Raw genomic sequence first — 21,003 nt, 5'->3', positions numbered from 1 at the left:
TCTTTCAACTCCCCGTTCTGTAATTTTAGCTTTTGATTTGAACAAGAGGGAGCTAAAAAGCAAAACTTGGGGTTTCTCAGTTTGACAACTTCTCTTGAATACCTAAAAATACATATACATATATATATGTATCTTTTTATTATTAAACAATAAAAAATGAGTTCCATGGAGAAGGGATCAGTAACCACCAGCGATAAGGTCAAGAGGGCAGGAAAAACTAAAACTGTGATACGAATTGCACTGTATTGAAGAAATTCTTCTGGATTTAATTCTTCATAAACTAAAGACAACATACAGTTGTACGAGAATGTTCATCTCAATCTGTAAACTGTGAATCACAGAAACAAAATTAAATCACCATGCAACAAAGTAACCTGAAATAAAGCAGCGTGTTAGGAAAATGCTAAAAAGCACTGCATATCTCCAGTTTGTGAAAATGTACGTTTATGGTTAAGAGAAGCAGCAGAAATAAACAGATCACTTTACCAGCCACAAAAACTGCACCATTATTGCACTGAATTTCCAGAGCAACACAAAGGTTCTTTGGTGGACTTGGGGGACATGGAAAATGCCTGTATAAGAAAAGATGAGAAAAAAGAGGAATATCAAGACGTAACAGTATCACCATAGCAACAATGACATGAAAGACAATGGCTTCAGTTAGAAAAAACACACCCACAATATAAATATAAAATATTCACGTTAATAGCTAGAACACAAAGAAATGAATAAACACTAAGAAAATCAAGAAAAGCGTATTGCAAAATATACTTCTGTTAGTCTGTCATCCATCATTACAAGTGTGTAACACTCCAAAGTGTGCTAATAAGAGATACCATGTTATAGATGTAGAAATAATGGAACGAAACACTGCGTGAAAACCAGCTTTACTATCTATTACTAAATCTTTGCTGGGAATCCAGAAAAAGAGCTGCGAAGATTTAATGCAATTAAACATAGTGCACTACTGAGAAAAAGTCTACTTATATCTTCCCCCTGACAGTGATCTTTTTCTCTACCACCTCACAGTGCTTGGTGTTTTCTTAAAATTCAACTCCTAATATTTAGAAATACGGGGGAAAAAAATCATTCATGTAAAGAGGAGTTTGCCTTACAAATTCTAAGGTTCAAAATTCATATGAAAGTTCCATGATTTCTAAATTTCTCCTGTGGTTTTGAGGATGTACAGGAAGATTTTTTAATGTATGTGACTGGCAATACTACAAGAAATTGTTTTCACTTCTAATCATTCTAAACCCCATGCCAGCCCAGAGACCTGCAGTGACATACTGCTGCAATTGTAGAGCAGAACTGCAGCTCTCTTACCTGCACTTTCTCTTCTGCAGTGCTCCTGGCATAATAAACCAATGAAGCACTTTTCCTAATAGGAAAAAGACCATCATTTGCATCATGTCCAATTTTCCATTCTAACATTACTCTTTAAATAAAAAAAATAGAATTATATGTTAGTATCAGAAGCCTAAAATGCAACACATTTTAACTAAAAAACTAGCAGAATTAAAACTATTTTTTTTAGATACCTTTCTACTACTGACCTGCCCATCCTAATTCTTTACAAAAAAAACAATATTAGTAACTAGTTTCAGTGTATACTTACTTGAGAAAATCTTCTTCTTTTATCTTCTCTAGGGCTTTTATAACTGCCATTCTAGTGAAAACAGACTGCACAGTGAAATAAAAAAAGAAGTCAAGAAGAGAAGCTAAGATAGGACATGCCTAAAAAGAAAAAAAATCTTAAAACATATACACCACACACTTCTCACAATACAGTTTTTTCAATTATGTTCTGTGTTTTCTTATACCTACTACCAGTTCAGCAGGATATGATTTTAAATCCTCCTTTGGCTTGTTCTTATATCTTCTCTGAATCTTATCATTTCAACTTGTGCCCATTGTCTCTCATCTTTCTAAAACCAGTGCAGTGAAAAGCCTAGTTCCCTCAACATCTCTGTAGGTACTAGGGTGCCCTCTCAAATGCCTTCTTCAGGCTGAACAAGACCAAGTTCCTCAGCCTCTCCTCACAGGGTACGTATATTCCAAGTCTAACTATCTTTCTAGGTCCTCTGCTGGATTCCCAATTTAACAATGTCTTTTTTCCACTGAGGGCCTAAACCTGGATGTGATCTCCATACAGCTGAGGAATATAATACTGTCCCTCAGTCTACATGCTACATTCCCATTAGTAAAGCCCAGGATGCTGCTGGCCTCCACTACTGCCAGAGATCAGTGCTCTTTCTCAGCTTGCTGTCTGCTGCCACAACTCCCAGGGCATCTTCAAAAAAGCTGCTTCCCAACCTGGCAGTCCTCAGACCACGTTATTGCTAGACATTATTCCTTCCCAGGTGTCCAACTACTATGTATTTGTTGCAGTAAATTTCATATGGGTACTCATCCACCCATTCCTTCAGCCTTCCTAGGTCACTCTGAATGGCAGCTCTGCCCTCAAATGTACCTACTGGCCTACAATTCGTTGTCATCAGCATGCTTTTTGAGAATGGTCTCCACACACTCCTCCAGGCTTTTGACAAAACAGCAGGGATCCCAGGACAGACTCCTCATCACAGTACTCATCATAAGCATCCAGATAGAATATGACATCCATTAACCACTACCCTTCAAGTCTAATTATCCATTCAGATCATAAGTCTGATGATGAGCCCTGGTATGTGGAAAGCAACAGAAAAGTCACATAGCTCAGGGATTTGGAAAAACAATGAAAAATACTAGATTACTTTCTAGGAGTATTTAAGTCTTTGCTCTAACACAGACATCCAGAATGCCTTCAGGAAAGCTATTCCATCTCTATCTAAGCATAAACTAAAGATAAATGCACCATCCTCGTAGGAATATGAGATGGAAAACCCTTAAACTAGCAATAGGCTTCAGACATTTTTACTCAGAATCCAGCTTTTACTCCACTTCTAATTAACACAGCCCTTGATACTAACTTCAAGCATAGCTTCTCTTTAAGGATGAGCCTCTGATTCAGAGACTGTATTTCTTCCTTTACATTTTGTTACATCTTGTTGCCTGTGTGGTTTCAACAGGCCCTGCTGGTTTAGCTTTTTATGGGGGATTTCCCCACTTTTAAAGGAAAGCAGTGCAGCAAGCAGTGAGTTATCACAGTACAAAGCTTCTAAAAAAAAAAATTGTATTTATTTGTGCAATGGAGTATAGTAGACAAAATTCAAGGGTCATACCAAATGTTGGTAGACTGTTCATGAGAAAGAACAAAAGGTCTCCTACAGACTTCTGACAGAAGTTACTTTTCTCCCTCTGAGCGCGCCTACTGTCCTAATCACATCAGTTTACCTCCAACTCCTTTTTATTCTTAATCACCCTCTTTTCTCATAATGTGTTCAGGGTCTGCAGCAAGTGGCAAGGTCTCTTTTCTTTCTTCCCCACTCCAGAAGTGGACAGGATAAAATCATCCTGGAGGTACTGTGCCTTTCATTCAGATCGCAGGACATGAAAACTGTAACGTAATCATTCTCCTTCAGCCGCAGAGTCTCATTTTCAGAGTGTGACTTATCTGAATTGTTTCCTTCACAGAGAAATTGAGGATCATGTTTTATACGCTACTTTTAATTCAAGACACTCAAATTCTTCCTCTTAAAGGCTGTATTTATAGAGAATGTTCCTTAAAGTATTCATTTGGACAATCTGGAAAACAAATGAGCTAAAGAAAAGCACCAAGTTCATCATTTTCCTAAGCAGAGAAATGTTTAGTGAGTAAAATGAGATGACTATTTTCAGATAAGTAAAAATTCTGAGAGATTTCTGATGCAGGAAAAACAGACATTAAGCAGTGTTAAAAAATAGCTGTGTAAGTTTTTTGTTGTACCTTTTGCTGTGAAATTCTGAATGTCAAAAAGGAAATACAGCAGTGATGAGATCCTACCTGTTTGTTCTTTGCTGGCTTGAAACAATCTGGACAGACTGTGGCTCTAAATACAGAAATGAAAATTAGCTAATAATCTTACAGAAAAAGCAAAAAACAAAACAAAAAACAGAGACAGTCCTACTTAGAAGCATAACATTTAATGGCCTTTTTACCAATATATCCAACACCTCACTTCCACAGCTTAGCAAAGAGCAGATTTTTAAATCAATTTGATACTAAACCACAAATGGGGGAAGCTCTGCATTACTTGATCTAGAGATAAATCACAAAGCATTGTAAGCCTTTTCTGCTTACAAATACATTTCACTTTTGAGATAGAATGGAAAAGCACCTAAGTTTATCTCTCAGTCCTTTGCAGTCCTTCTCAGTAAAGGTTACAATTAATGTTCCGCACAAGGTATGCTGACATCTTGAAATCTATGCTTGCATGCACACTGCAAATTAGACATTTCAAAATTAGAGATTCCAATTGCTGCTTCTGGATAGGAAAATTCAACTTACTATGGAAAAAAAAATCCCTCGCTGTTTGGTACCATTTGTGCTTTGCCACTTCAAAAGGAATTTCTTGTCTGTTTCACAAAAGTGAAAGCCAACTCAGTATAAATTTTTTTTTCTGAGTACTGTAGAGGAAGTTGCTGTTCCTATTAGTGGATTTCTATGTATACAATTAGAGATGATTTCTAGCCCGCAACACAATTTATCAATTCTATAGACTATAGTAGACTGTAAAGAAGTAGGTCTGTCCTCTTGCAGTTTCTATACAAACAACTTCCTGGACAGTTTGGGACACAAATCCCTTCTTCCAGAATTTAAATACAAATCTCCGAATATAAACATACATAACAAAACATAAACAAATATAAACAATATATCAAAAGCCAATATCATATCATCCATATCATACCAAGGGTCATTTTAGCACATCCACCTACACGCAACTATGCAAGGAGGGCTTGAGAGAGGAGAAACTGCAGATTTCATACCTGGAAATCCCATTCAAAACCATACCTGGAGTAGGGGGGACTTTTCCAAGTTCAGACAATGCCTTACTTTGCTTCCATATGACAGTCAGGACTAACATCCTGATAACTGCCAAATTTCCTTATTTAAATTAAACCTTAAATAAAACCTCAGGAGTACTTCCACATACAGAGAATGCCCGAGAAACTATCAGGTAATTAAGCTAGGCAATATGCTGTTACTTCAGAAAAATGTCCGATCATTAACTAATTATCCCACAAAGAGAAAAAAAACAAAAACAGGGATATTGTCAAGTCACACAGAACAGATCTGAGTACTTTTTTACAGTTTTCTATTCTACAGATATTTGGTGCACCAACATTGGCACTATAACAGGTTTGGCATCAATATTTTTGAACTGTCACAAAATGGTAGTGAAAGGATGAGTTGAAAGTAAGAGCTGCCAGGTTTCAGAGGAAGGAAGACCACTTCAGGAAACCGGAATTAATCAAATAAAGTTAAATAAATAGGAACAAAAGTATGATTGATTCAGAAAACTTGGAGTTTTTACAGGACTGCATGTAAAATGGTAGTTTGGCCACACCACTTTATCTCATTTTTGCCTAGTCTTGAAGATGTTGGAAGGGAAAGAAGTTCAGCAAACGATGATAATCATTTCTTCCTAGTACCAGGTAATCAAGCATGCATTACCTCATCACTATGCCTCTACCCAACAAATAAGAAGGATGCAGTTGCTGAAAACCAAGAAGGTGGCAGATCAGGCATTCACAAGTTGCCAGACGAGATAAAACTAGGGAAATCTATTAAATACTGGAAAGGGAATCCCTAGTTTCCAGAGATGAAGTCACTATGCAACACAGAAATCTGAAGGAGAGCCTCCTTCTATACTAGGTTTTAACTTGTTCTAGGAGCACAAGAGTGGAAACACAAATTTTCCAGGAAGCATCAGCAAACAGGAAGATTGAATCTAATTATCCATAATATAACAACTGCTAGATTTTGAGAAATCAGACTAAATATTAAGCTAAATTCACAGAAGTATTTTGCTTCTTTGTGTTAAGAAAAGATTTATATGGCAGATACTCTAAAGAGTGAGCCAAAAGACTGTGTGAAGTGGCCAGGAAACTTCTGTTTCTTCCTATCCATCCATGAGAAGGATGAGGGAAAACCTAGGCATGACCTCAAAAGATGCCCTTGCCCTAAATGATGTGATTTGAATTTATTTATTTTCAAATGATACAAGCTATACTGGAAAGGGTAATGAGTTTGAAAAGGGCTGAAATTCAACAGCTGATTTGAATGTTCTCCTTCCAGCTCAAATCAAAATTCAGAATGATTTTCTTTAGTGGATTTAAAGCACAGAATTAACCAGACAGAAATGGAGTAACTTTAAGCTCTGCAGCTTTATCTAAATACAAGCAAGTTTAAACACAGGCCCCATTCTAGCTTATAAACACTGCATATTCTCACCTGTAGCAAATCCAAACCAATGAAGTTGTACAATATTTAGATAAAAGATCTTATGTTATTTACATCAAAACTTACAGGAAACAGCACTCCTCATCTGTTTCTGGGTGACCAAAGACCACGCTCACTTCAAACAAACTCTAGATTAATTAAAAAAAAAAAAAAAAAAGGATGGTGTATAATACTTTGTTAAACAAGCCAGGAGGATATTTTTATATACTGTAATAATAGGAAAATAGTAAAGAGGCAGACAAAAGAGGAAGTAATACACTTATTATACAATATAATATATTCTATATATATATTCTGCAATATAATATAAAGAAATACATTAAAACTTGAGCCATAACACTATTTGCATTTCTGAAGTACTCAAAGATGATCTCAGAACACTTCAAAAACATGAGTGACCTATACATCATAGATATCGGCCCCATTCTGCACAGGGAGAACTGAGTCAGAGACAGTATATACTCAAAGCCTATTATGGTCACTAAACTTAACACACCTTCTGGGAAAGCGTGGAATAAAGATAAAAACCCTGTAGCATTCATCACTGTAGAATTTTGTCAGGAGCTTCGTTTGCAATGACTGGATGGCTTTGGGGCAAAGAAAGGCAACATGTCCTAGTGGACTAACAGCTAGACTAGAAACTACTGTAATCTCAATTCTATCCCCAATTCCCTCTTTGGCCTTGGGCAAACAACACTCATTACTTCTGTTATTCAGATACCAGTGTATCTCAAGAGGGCTATTGGAAAGATTGGCTAATATTCAAGTGGCTTATAGATAAAGAGCACTAGAAAAGTAACCTTTATGCTACAACAGAGTCTGAAGTGCTTAGTGTCTAAGCCTTGTAGGGTGTTTGCTAACTTGGTATGTAAGAAGTTTGTTTCTTTTTGGATCACCTTCAGGGTGACTGGATGATTCTTGCTTCACTAAGACAAAACGGATGCTTTCAATTAGTACTCTGGGAAAAGACAATCTGTAACTACTCTGGATGTTGACAAATCAACTTAAAGACTGAATGAGTATAGTCATGGCATCAGTCCTACAGCTGATGAAAATAACTACAGACTGCTTTGTCCTCAGCAGGACTTTCAGCCACGCTTGCAGAGATTGATTACAGTCAAGATGATAGCATTTCTGGATTTGTCTGACAACTTCTCAAGGTTCCATCCAGTCAATGCATTTCAGAAACATTTCAGGAATGTTTGACAGAATTCAAAAGTTAAATATGGTTTGGAAAAAAAAAAAAATCCTATTGTTTATTCACTAGCACAAGTTCCAACGTGCCTATCTCTAGCAGTTATTAAAATGAACAAACACTAGTCTTTCCTCCCTTAGAATGTTTCAGAAATATATTCTATCCATAGAACTTAACATACTAATAGCCTATACAATTTATCTCACAGAGCAGTAACAGTGCTGGCAGTAAGGGGAAAGCAAAGAAGGAAAACATAAAGAAAAGAAGGAATTAGCCTCTGGAAAACAAAGATCCTGAAAAATTAAAAAATTAGAAAAGTCTCTTTGATAAAAGCAGAGTGGCAGCCAAAGAGCAAGAGACTTAGCAAAATACTACAATGATCCCATTGTATGCAATGTCTCTGTGTATAGAAATGAAGATTGGTCCCCTTGTCATTAAGACTAGAAGATCTCAGGTTAAAAGAACTCCTCCCCTGCTTCCCCCTACAGTGCATGTAAATACAACTTATCTCCTAAAGAGGAAAAAAAAGAAAGCATATATACTTTTCTATCTATATACGCATATGTGAAAAAAAAAAATAACAAATCAAACGCACAGAAAAAAAGTATTTTCTTATTTATACAACACAGTACCTTTCCATCAGTGGGAACACTCAACTCCTCTGACAACTGGGGATGAATAATCCACTTATAAGCTTCTTTCAGCTGAACAATGTCATCCTTTGCCAAGGAAAGGCCCAGTTTTCTGAATAACATACATAAAGAAATAATAACTTGCACAGGACTCTGTCAAAGATAGATACCATATGATATTTCAAGACAAACTTAAGTAACTAGTTGCAGGTGAACAAGCAGTGTACAAATAAAAAGGACAAACGTGCTACGCATACATACAGAGCACAGCATGAAAGAAAGGCTGTTGCAAGGCTTCTTATAATTGCAATGAATCTTTGTTTTGAATCAACAAAAAAGGTGTTGAGGAAGCATTAAGGCCAGACGAGGATTTGAGATAAGATGACTTCCAGTAAACAAATAATCATGTGCAGGCTGACTCTACCCAGCATGGTAAATCATACCAGTACACTGATCCCATTTAAAGTAAATCTAAATCCATTAAAAGGAGCAGTTCTTGTTTCTTCCTCCAGACAGATCAGTGAGATGATCAGCTCTATTGGTGTTCACATAAGTATTTATGTTAATACAAGAAAGACAGAAGGTACATGCAGATGGAGCTGGGATCCTTATTATATCAACATCCTTCTTAAATCAACATCTAGTTCAACTTCAGTAAAAGCTTTCTATCTAAATCTTGTTCTCAGCACCCTGGCCCAGTATCTCCTCATAGATGTTCCAGATAAGATAATACCACGTTTTGTCCTGTTTCTATTTGCTAATGTTTCTTTAACTAACAGCTTAAGAATGTTCTTTTCTTTCCTGTGTGAGAGAACACATCGTAGTTTCATGGCAGATCAAAAGTTACCAAAACCCTTTCAGAGTCTACATGGAGAAGAGGTTAGAAAGAGACTGTCAGAAAAAATCCTTTGTTTTAAAGCAAAACAAACCCACAACACTAATGTAAGACATTTTTCTGTTGTTAAAGGAATGATTCACTCCTTCGTTAAAGGAAGGACATGAACTTCAACAGGCACAAATTCCAGAGGGGAAAAAGTCCAGATAAAATCTCAGTTGACCTTGCTGGGCAAGCTCAACTGACTGTAGGTACAAGACCAAGCTTTATTCCCATGTCTTGCCTATGCAGAGAAAAGTTAAAAGGAGCAGTTGCCGGTAAGAATGCCAGCATACAGTTTCAAACCCCTTGTTAGAGAACTTGCAGAGCAAAGCATACGTCCTGCATGAACAGACCCAATGACAATATCTGCTCTATACAGGTTAATCCTCTCTGAAGCAAATTAATGAAACAACGGCTTTAAAATTAGTCTCAAAATAAGAAGTGATTTATCTTTTACTCTGACTCTTTCATAGGAAAGCAATTCTACACATTCCACAACTGTTAGTTGAAGCACCTTTAAATGAAAGTAACTGTTTTGATCTTGAAAATATGGTATTAATTCCTTTCTCAAAAATTTTTCTTGAATAAATATCTCAGCAGGTCCATTGCATTAAGTGGTGTCTCATTTCAGCTATGCTGAAAATAAAAGTTGTAGTAAGAGTATCTCTCTCCAATTCTTTGGGACACTCTAGTAGACATGACGTGAGAACTGCCGAAAGAAACTACTCACCCCATTTCCTGTTTTACCAGCAGCCAAGCAGCATGCTGTATGTCATCAGCCAAGCCCAGGAAGAAAAGAGAAAAAAAATGCAAGTGAAATTAAAGCTCAAAACTTCAACTGTTTGAGAAAGTGCTAGAAAAATAACAACAACAACAACAATAATAATTTAAAGTTTAAAAACAACCTCAGGTCAGTAAGGAAGCATTAGGATTTTAAGTTAGCTTTTGCTTTAGGAGTAAAAAGACAGAATTAGTGTTTGTTCTTTTCCCCAGAGACTCACTCTGCATGCGTGAGCTCTTCCTTACTTTATTGCTCATTCTCCCATCACTACACTCACAGAAACATAGGTAAGCTTTTGGGAAGCAGAAAAATTAATCAGTTTTCCATCACATCAATTGGAAGCTTAACACGTTTGCAGAACAAATAATTGATTACATGGCAGAGAGAGTGTGCTATCCCCACATGAGACATCCTAAGTAATTTAAATCAGTTCCTAGGACAATCTGATATATATGGAACTGTGGGCAACAAAAAGCAAAGGAAAAGACTTGAAGATAAATGATTCTTTTCCCCCATTGTGCTAAGCTAAGTTTTCTTATTTCACAAACATTTGAATATTTTGCTGTTTTTCTTTTCCACTTGCTGATTTTTAAAGTGTCAGTCAACACAGTCCTTTCAAAGCTATTGTCATAATATTATCCCTGTTCTCTAACTCTTTGAAAAAGCTCTCACTTTTATGCACTCCTTCCTATACATCTCCATTTATCACTCCTGAAATTTCATCCTACATTTTGAAGGAACAAGTGTATATGTCTTACAATGTAAAATACAAAAGAACTACCCACTTTTATTTATTTATTTATTGCAGAACAGCTCTTCCATTTCAGAAATAATTGAAGATAAGTAGGCAAAGCTGAAGTTGTTATGATTGCAGTATCTATATACACTAAAAGTTTAAATCCTGAATGCAGGAAAAGCTAAGGACCATTTTTGTTCCACACTGACAAAAAATTAGGTTTCCCCTGCTGATAACATTAGTTCAGTTTTTACTTTCCTAGTGATATCGAATATACTCACAAATCTGGCTAAATGAAAACCAAATTAGTATTACTGAGTACTAATGAGCATTCAGTCTGCTACCAGAGAGACCCTGGAAATGACACAAAAGGCATTGGGAAGTCCCAGATCTCTGAAATAAACTGCATAAATTTCTAAGACATCAGTTTACAAATGGACAACCAAGTAACCTCAAATCTCATCTATCTTTAAAAACAGATCAGGCTGCAATAAAAGCACTTCCAAACTTGCTATTAACACTATAACTAGGAGAACTGATAACCTAATTCAAGTGCAGCCAGCACATACAGAGAAATGAAAACAAATGTCAAATGGTATTTGAAAATTGATCAGGCATACTTTAAAAAAATAAACACACAAACAACAACAACAAAACAAACAGAGTTAGCATCCATAATAAATAAAAGCACTAACTAAAAGACATACTTAGTCTTAGGTTAATCATGAACCACTCATTTACAGCACACCACTTAGTTAAGGAGATACATGCTGAATATGGAAAAGCTGAAGAACAGAGCGATATACTATCAGAAAGCTGAAAGAGCTGTTGGTACAAACACTGGAATTCACTAACAATTGCTTATTTGAGCAGACTTCACACAGGATTTGTGAAAAACAAGAAGCTCAGCTGGGAAATGAAAAGGAGAATATGAAGTGAATACCAGCTTCTGCAGCTCCAGATATACTACTTTGAATGGAGGTTCCATGAAACAATATTTGATTTACATGAGAGACAATAACAAAGTTCAGGGATGTCAGACGGTCTTTATCCAACCGTGTGCTTAAAGCGTGAACAGTTATGAAATCAGACCAGGTTGCTCAGGGCCTTATCCAATTGGGTCTTGAAAGCTTCCAGTAATGAAGACTTCTCCACTTCCCTGAGCAACCTCCTCTAATGCTTGATTGCCTTCAATCCATCTTTTATAAATACTTCATCATACTCTGCTGCCCACCCACAGTAGCCTTACATACCTAAAGAAACATAATATGGCAGGCTTCTTTAACATGATAGTGCCCAAAATAGAAGATCCTGAACTTAGGTGTCACGATCAACAAGTGGAACTAAGCAGTACAACGTTTAATATTAGTTGTAACATAAGTCAAAAGCATAATTAAAATTACCACTGCTAGGAAATGATAACAGAAAAACACAAAAGTAGGCATGAAGAAGCCACAGCCTTCAAATCAGTGCAATGCTATCAGATTTGAACAAAATTTAAAGGGACCAAGAATTCAAAGACATTTTAAAAGTGCATCCCTTCGCAGTCTCAATCACTTCTCTTTGTACTGTCATATTAATCCCATATGATTATCTCTTGCTTATTTCCAGTAGTTTTACAGTGATTTAAGCTTTATGTTTTTCACTCTGCAATGCATTAAGAGTTACTGCTGTTCACAGAATCACAGAATGGCTTGGATTGGAAGGGACCTCAAAGACCATCCAACCCCTCTGCCACAGGCAGGGTTGCCAAACCACTAGATCAAACACTATATCATGTTACCCAGGGCTCCATCCAATCTGGCCTTGAACATCTTCATGGACAGAATATCCACTACCTCTCTGGGCAGCTTGTTCCAGCACCTCACTGCCCTCTCAGTGAAAAACTTCCCCAACATCTAAACTAAACCCCTTTTAGTTTAAAACTATTCCCTTTGTCCTACTACTATCTAGTCATGTAAAAAGTTGATTGCCTTCCTATTAATAACCTTCCTTTAAATATTGTTAAGCTGTAATGAGGTCTCCCTGGAGCCTTCTCTCCTCCACTCTGAACAAGCCCAGCTCCCTCAACCTTTCTTCATAGAAGAGGTCTCCAGTCCTATGATGATCTTCATGGTTCTCCTCTGGAGCCTCTCCAAAAGCTCTATAATTTTCCTCTGTTGAGGGACCCAGACCTAGATGCAGTACTCAGTGGGACCTCACGAGGGACAATCACCTTCCTCACCCTGCTGTCCCCCCAGACTGTTCTGATGGAACCCAGCATACCATTGGTCTTCAAGGCTGCGAGTGCGTGCTGCTGGCTCACATTAAGTTTTTTCATCTACCAGGACTCCCTTGTCCTTCTCAGCAGAGCTACTCTCGAGGAGTTTTCTGCATCACGCTGAAAACACACTTTACTAAACTGAAATTAACCAAAATTCTAACTTCGACCTCAAACGATCTTCCTCTAGTCTAAATTATGCCATAATAATATCTTTTGTCAAGGAAATAATAAAGAGGTTGGAAAACATGTATCGAACTTTTCTGAGCACAGACATGGTTGCATCATCTTTTGGTTAAAATCAGAATGAAACATACCATATATCACTTTTATATGCTGATAGAGGAACTCAGTCAAAAATTCATCTTCCTTTGGTACATCTAAAAGAATGAGGCAATCTTAAAAACGGTGTTAGAAGTAGTAGGGGGAAAGAGATATGGTGAAGAAACCACATAGAGTTTGTTAGATACATAATACACAAATCAGCTCGTTAGTGAGCAAAATAAATATAGTTGTATCAATGGAGTACTGTTTACTCAAATTCAGTGTGATTCATTACACTGCATATGTAGACAGTATGAGTAAGACTTCTTCACAAAATACCTTGAGGTATATAATAATCTTGTTTGCATAATAACCCAAATAAAATCATAAATAAAATGAGCTTCAAACTGAATTTCCTTGAACATATATCTAAACTAGAGAATATGACCACGTCTAGAAGTCTGCATCCAAAAATGCCAATTTAAACAATCATATATGTATTGATTTAAAGCACATTGTATGTTCGGTAATCAGTTGGGTGGCCAATCTCACCCCCTTTCCCTGTTTTATGGGAGTAGAATCAGAAAGTCGAGAAAACTTACATGTGTTACTAACTACTAAAATAAGACCACAGGACAAATTTCACCTTCTCTCTATTGACTCCAAAGTTAAAGATAATTAAAGGGGATTTTAAATTACTTTTCCCCTTCAGTTAAGAGGAAACAATAGATTAGGGTGTAGTGAGCACATAAGTCAAAAGACCCCAAATTATAAATCAGATTCAAACAATCCCTCTACTCGTGCCTTAATTCCCCAGCTCTGCCCTTTCCCAGATGTATGCAAAGCAGGGGATCAGATCCTTCTATTTCATAATTACGTTATGTTTGAAAAGTGGTTTGAAAATGAAAGATGCTCATTACAGAGCTCAAGCCTGCAGGGCAATACTTAAAACCTAACATATTTCTGAAATACACTAGCACAGGCACTGTATTGATTGCAAGCTGCAGGATATTATTCTAATGCTATCTGAGGAATCACAATGGCAACTGTTGAAATACCATGTGCAATTCCAGCCATATCACTTTTTCTCTGTATTAGAGAAGAGCCAGAGATGGGGAATTCCATGATGAGGTATACACAGCCCTACGGGGAATAATGACTATACATGCTATTTGCATGAATGTCCTTGTAGCAAATATCAGGATGATGGATCACAACTGAGACTACAGACACAGCTAATAGTCACGCTTTTGAAGGGCACGACTCACTTCATATTATAATATAGTTATCTAACATAAACTTGGAACTGCTGTATTTATGATTTATTTCAATCAAATATCCTACTTCTAGAAAGAGGTGATAGCTTCCGTGCATTACAGATACAAATGCTATGCAAACATTAATTTTATGTCTTCCTCTTCTTCATTCCTACATTTTAGGATTAGCAGGATAACAACTGTTACAATTAAATTAGTAGAAGGTAATACTAAAAGACAGTTTCTGATTATTATTTTTTTTTTTTAAAGTAAGTGAGAAAATCTGCATGTCATACAAAAGGTCACTAAGACAAGGAAGGCCGTCTTCGGGTTGTCCTTTTATTATAAAATTATGTATGTTCTTGCGGAGTGCAACTTAAAAAATTAAAAGCAAGATTTAACAAAAGATCATAATCTCAACAAGAACATCTCAAAATACACCCACTTCTATCAATCACTTGCTGCTTTTCTGTAACTACAAAGTGGGAACTGTTTTCAACAATTTTCTGAAGTGGTAAATGAATAGGTGGTAAACAAAATCCCATAGTTTTTAAGCAAGTTCTTTCTCACCACCACTATCAACCATTTTCATCTCCTCAGAGCACAATTATATAAACAGATGAGTGAGCATTTGGCAAGACTGAAGGTGTGGAATAGAAATCACAGTAGAAACCTTCTAATGCAGGTCCCAAATGAATCAAAACTGTTTCCAAAGAGAACATACATATTTTTGCTGCTTCCCATTCATTCATCTCATTCCTCTTGCTCACCTCTGAACCCAAATCATATATGTTATTGCCTGGGTTGTACCAAGCACGTATTGTTTGTTTGCTTGAACGTAAGAACCAGAAACCTCAGATGAAGCAGATGGACAGGTTAAGAACTACATCATCTCACTCTTTTTATCAAGTTGATAATTTACTGCATTAGAAGACAGTTATTATAAAGTAATAAATCTACTAACTACATTTGCCAAGATAGTTTTCCCATTCCATAATCTCAGGGCATCATCGAGATTTCATTCAGCAAGAGGAATTCTTTGAAGCAAATTATTCTTTTTTGCTTCCACTTGCAGCCAAAACTGCCTCAAAGCAGAGAGAATCGCCCTACTTGTTCAGACCAGCAGAACACCACTGAGCTAGAACTGCAATGCAAGAACACCCCCTACCGAGGCATTATGGTAAAGACCCATAAACAGGTTCTTCACCAGCAGCATCAAATTTTTCTTGCCTCACCTCTTAGTTATACATGTAAGCTATGAGGAAAAACATATATCTTAAAGCCAGATAAACTGTAACTGTCAAGCCAAATATGCATAATGAAAATGAATTAAAAACTTGATAACATGAGAAGTACAGTTGAGACTCAAGGCAAAAGACTGAGTTCATTACTTTCTTTTTCACTCACAAACACAACAAGAAATAGAAATTCCTTTCTGGAACTGGAAATTGAAAAGAGTCTATCACTGGCATCCTGGATATAATAGGGCTCCTCTTTTATTTTAAAGGTAACATTTCTTTGGTTAACTCTAAGCACAAACTTGGGGGTAATTTTGACCAACATTTGGAATTCTATGTCCATATACTTAACTAGCCTGAAAGTGTTGGCTTTTTGGTTGTTTTTTTTGGGGGGGGGGGTTGGTTTTGTTTTGATTTTAATAAATCTCATTTCTTGGACGACCATAAAATGAAAAGAGAGTAGTAAGAGTTTATCCAAACACAAATTGCAAAAAGCAATTTTTTCTAGCATTATTTTACCAGACACAGTGGCAGCTGAAGTGGCCAACACAACTACGCTTAGATTTGGATAGGAAGCAGGTAGCCTGATGTGGACTCAGAACATACATTAGCACAAGTTCCTACACTGGCATTTGCTCAAGATGTAAGAACTAACAATAATACTGAACACTAGAACTGTGCAGAATGAGAGCAAACCTGGTCACAGATTAATATGCAAATCCAAGAGGATCAATACTAGTTTCTGCAACATTCACTCAAGTTTATACTACTAGGTCTACAGGCACCTATATTAAAGAGTTACAAGTTGCTTTTTACAACAGAATTTTTGAATCACTTCATCGCTTCATTAAGAAACAAGGTAACATTGTAAAACATCACATAATAGTCACTTTACTGATAAAGTTACAATATGCCTAATATTCTCCCTCAATCTTCAAAAGAACTATCAGGGATACATATGTGCCCATGCTATCATTATCTTATGTAATTAAATGACTAAAATGTAAACAATTTAAGTTTTAAATTTAAGCCAACAATTCTTAACAATTTAAGATAAAAACTGCTATCAAAATAGTAGTTTTGCGACGACAACTGTAAAAATCCAGACTTTCAACAACACTCAAGACAGGTGACTACCAAAATACGTATTTTTACAGCATTTAAAATGCTGTGAAGTTAAAGAGTTCATCTTCGAACTTCTTAACTTCTACTCTGAACTACCAATTCTCATTTATTTCAGGAAAGGCACCAGCTGTGCTGTTCCTTCCCTGAGAAGATCCTCTTTTACTTTTTCAGATGCAAAGTAGCTCCCAGGCTAAATGAAAACTGAAGTGACTCAAACACCTTGCTAATTATGATAGTACTTAGCAAAAAGGAAAGGGAAAGCAGACTACACTTGCAGCAAGGTTTGGGGTTGGTTTTTTTTTTTTGGAACGATAGCAATTAAAAATCAAACTATCGCCAATCCGTACCTTCCACAGTTACCTTCTTTAATACGTGTTTAATTTATAAAGAAGTATCTGCAAAACTCACCTCCCTGACAGACAGCTGTGGTGGTAGTGACACAGAAAGTACAAAACTGGTGAACTGGTAGTCAGAAGAATTAACCTTTTCACACATCTGGAAAAGAAGAATATTAATATTGAACTACAGCAATGGAACTAAGTTGATAATTTTTTAGGGTGTTCTTTATTCTAGCATAACTGCTGTAAATCCATATTAGTACACATTCAGATAGATGCCAAATATACAAACTAGATTAACCCCTAACAACTTATTAAAATACAAGCCTGAAAAGAGATCTTATTAATGACCTCTATTCTTATTGGCATGTGACATTATTAAATAAGAAAACTCGTTCTTTTAAGGCTAAAACCATATATACAAATATATTGCAGGAAATATTATACCACAGAGACCACACACTAGAAGAGTTGACTCAGAATATTTTTCTTCATGGCACAGATACAATTCTATGACAATAAAAACTTTTAAGTTCCTGTCATAAGATAGGAACAAAAAGGTATTCACAGTAATAATTCAATCAATCTTCAAAATAACAGAAGACAATGGAACATTTCATCTTTTAGTTTATGACAGAATTTTCTAAGGATTAGTATACAGCTATTACAAATAAGCAGGAACATCACTTAGACTTCTACTGTTCTTTGATATAAAAACCATGTTAGTCATTGGAATCATAGGAAGAACCCAAACATGCATCAAATGTTTTAAAGTAAGTTAGTGAAAGCTGATGGCTAGATGTTTCTACAAAAAGGGACAAAGACTAATTATGAGCCTTCAGGATGAAATCAGCAGCTCTGATAAGGAAATTTCCTTGTGAGAGAATCAGATTTTGTGGTGCCTTAATAAACGTGCCTGTGCGCAAGAGCATGTTATGAGATTTTCTACTGTTACAAAAGAGTATAACTCTGAAACAAGTCTTAAAAGTAGGCTCAATTAAAATATGTGTATTCTTTCAGTGGAGAAAAAAAAAAGAAGCATCCAACAATTCAATGGAATCTATGTAGTATGCTCCCTTGGCCCTATTTTTAGATATATTAACGTCATTAAATCAAATTCATTTCCATTAAAGCTCAGTCAAACATCTCAAATGCAAGTGGCATTTCTAGCTAATATTTTGGTTTGTCACATAAGCAATTGTATTGCTCAGAGATGAATATCTGCAACACGCATTATGTCCATACTCTCTCTTAACTCCTTTTTTCTTTATTATCTGCAATCTGTTGTACCACCAAACACATTTTTTCCTTTGTGGCTTTCTAAATAGTCCCATATGGTAAAGAAACATTCCTATATTAGAAACAGTTAAACTGAATAGCACAGCATTCGATGCCTCCTCATTTTGCCCTTACATAGCAAAAAGGGGAGAGAGATTCATTTACAGTGAGGTTTCACTTGTACTTTAAGCTCCTAACCTGATTACAAAAATATGCTCCTGTCTGTCATTCCATTGCACTTATACTTCTCTTTTTGAAGTTATATTATAACAAACCTTGGATAAAACATGGTCACACAAACAAATTTTATTTTCCAGCTGCAAAATAGGTTTGCAAACACTATGTCAATGAGCAGTATGAATGCTGAATGGCGCCATCTACAACTCAAATATTCAACACAAGTAAATGTTTCAGTTTGGTTTGCTCCCTCTCTCAATTGTTTAACTGTACAGTCTTTCTAATCACCAGATCTATACTTCAGACCCTAATGTACAAAAGCTCCTAAAAAGTACGTGTATAGATTAAGAACTGATCATTTACCTTTTTAACAAAGTCAATCTCGCAGAACTCTTGAAGAATTCCCAAACACACATTGCAAACGTCTACAGCTGAGTTCTCCACAGCAGCATTATCATCATTAACCAAAGGAATCTGACTGAGCACTCCATTCTGGTTCAGATCATCAGGCCCCTCTTCTGCATGTCCACGTCTGAATCGCTTACAAGGTGGACCATCTACATCAAAGCAAGCTGTATCTTCTTTTTCTTGATTACCTTTCAGGAATTGCTTCAAATTCTTCATCAACTCCTAACACAAACAGAGGGATTTTAGTGTTGTTGACTTTTCCTCTTTAATTCAATGCCGTAAAAAGCACTAACAGACATGGGTTTAAAGAAGCAGAAGAAACCACCTATAGCTTTAGTCTTTGTGTACGTAACTAACAACTTGTAAAATATACCAAAAGACACTTTGACAATAAAAAATAAATTTCTGTCAAAATTTTATTAAAAAAAAGATTTTTGCTGAACAGACTTCTTTACCATCCAAGAACACTGGAAACATTTTTACAGACTGACTTGCAGAAATGCATTTATCTTCAGCCTCATCAATGCTCAAGGAAAACAGGTGTTTTATTGCCTTTTTGCCGTTCAGATTACCTAAGAATTTAACTCCTCCAACACGGTTAGCCCACACAACGAAGACAGTTGGCTACCAGAGTACGAGAAGAAAATTAGAGCAGATAAATGTGATGGTGAAGTTAAACACATGTGACAAAGTACGTCTCATTCATTCATGTAATGAGAAGTTTAGAAATATTCCTGAGTGTGTGCTGGTGAGGAGAGAGAATTAACCATATATCTGAAGTTTAGGAAGAATTAAAGGTAGAGGTAACACGCAGGTCAGAATAAAAAGTTTTATTAAAACATCTTCAATAACAGCAGTTACTGTGTTGTTGCAACTCAGATGAAAATTGGGTAGAGCTGCAAAAGAATGATAAACAGCACACACAACAACACTTCTCAACAGAGAGAGCTGATTAAAAATGAAAAAAGGATAAGGAAGAAAGACATGGAAGAATAATTCTGGAGAGTCTAAGCTTGAGTGAAAGTAACACACAAACATAAAGACAGCACATTAGGGCAGATACACAGAAATAATGGGCCTACAAAATGAGAACTCTAAGAATCAACATGGTGGAGGAACAAATAGCCAAAAACAATTTGAGAAGTGCATAATACAAGAAAACAGGAAGACTGATTGTGCACAACTGGGAAAAAAATTAAGAACACTGAATTTCAGCGGGAAGGTCAGCTAAACAGGCACTGTTTGAATGAAAGTGGAGGACCTATCCTTCACCTGCGCCATTCTTAGCTACATCCCTCAACCAATTCTGCTGGAAGATGGAAGAAATATGAGGCAAAAAGGGAAGGCCCTGAATCAGCTGCAGTGATCCACAGCCCCTTTGCTACTTACTGCATTAAAGGAAAAACAAAGGAGGGAACCATCATAGCTACACTGCGTGAGTGATAGAGCTGTGCAGAAGTTGCTCTGTCCTATTTACAGGGGTTTTCAGGGAATACACAGCAACTTAATAAACCTAACACCAAACTCACAGGAATTCTTATACCACAACACTACTGTAATTTCTAAAGTTTGCACAGTTCAGCAGTCACATCTCTTAACTCGTTTTGCCAAGAATACAAACAACATCATTCTCCTCCAAGGAGCGTGCAAATAATACTGCATTCATACGGTTGCACGTTCTAATGAGAAATACAAAGAACAAACCTTGTATGGATGTCTATAAAGCGTCTGTGATCCCACACGGCAGAATCTGAAAATACATCGTGGGCACGTGCCAGCGCCCAGTAACAGCTGAACAATCGGTCTGTCCTTTTCTGTTAAAGGAGACATGCTAGACAAGTTATATTAAAAAAAAAAAAAAAGGAAGAGGCTAACGATAAACGCAACTCAGCAAATCGACAATAAAAGAATTCATTCACTCCCAAGGAAGTAGCCGTGGTGCCAGAAAAGCTAGGGAACAACCCCGTACAGCCACACGGCACAGCAGGCCGACGCACAGCCCCCAGTCGCACACAGCACTGCACGCAGGCCCGCGCCAAGCAGGCGGCAGGAG

General features: G+C 36.6%; 1 protein-coding gene across 3 annotated transcripts; it reads right to left on the bottom strand.

Annotated features, from left to right (window-relative positions):
* Positions 1–21: 21 nt before the first annotated feature.
* On the bottom strand, positions 22–20,997 carry LOC100541903 (putative tRNA pseudouridine synthase Pus10). Of its 3 annotated transcripts, none has more exons than XM_010706364.3 (9): positions 20,655–20,997; positions 18,906–19,172; positions 17,158–17,244; positions 9,820–9,854; positions 8,213–8,324; positions 6,452–6,513; positions 3,923–3,968; positions 1,619–1,683; positions 22–572 (listed from the first exon to the last, which is right to left on the bottom strand). In XM_010706364.3, exons 1-9 carry the CDS (start codon positions 20,778–20,780, stop codon positions 404–406), a joined length of 969 nt encoding a protein of 322 aa, XP_010704666.1. In that variant the 5' UTR covers positions 20,781–20,997; the 3' UTR covers positions 22–403. The 3 variants fall into 3 exon arrangements, 1 of the variants encoding a protein (XP_010704666.1); XR_002111503.2 differs by having other exon boundaries at positions 523–572; positions 1,619–3,565; XR_002111502.1 differs by lacking the exon at positions 22–572 and having other exon boundaries at positions 2,478–3,968.
* Positions 20,998–21,003: the final 6 nt, after the last annotated feature.

This window comes from Meleagris gallopavo, chromosome 2, assembly GCF_000146605.3.
Source record: "Meleagris gallopavo isolate NT-WF06-2002-E0010 breed Aviagen turkey brand Nicholas breeding stock chromosome 2, Turkey_5.1, whole genome shotgun sequence".
Lineage (NCBI taxonomy): Eukaryota > Metazoa > Chordata > Aves > Galliformes > Phasianidae > Meleagris > Meleagris gallopavo.
Note: the sequence above shows the minus strand (reverse complement) of the source record. Positions and strands in the feature narration are given on the sequence as shown.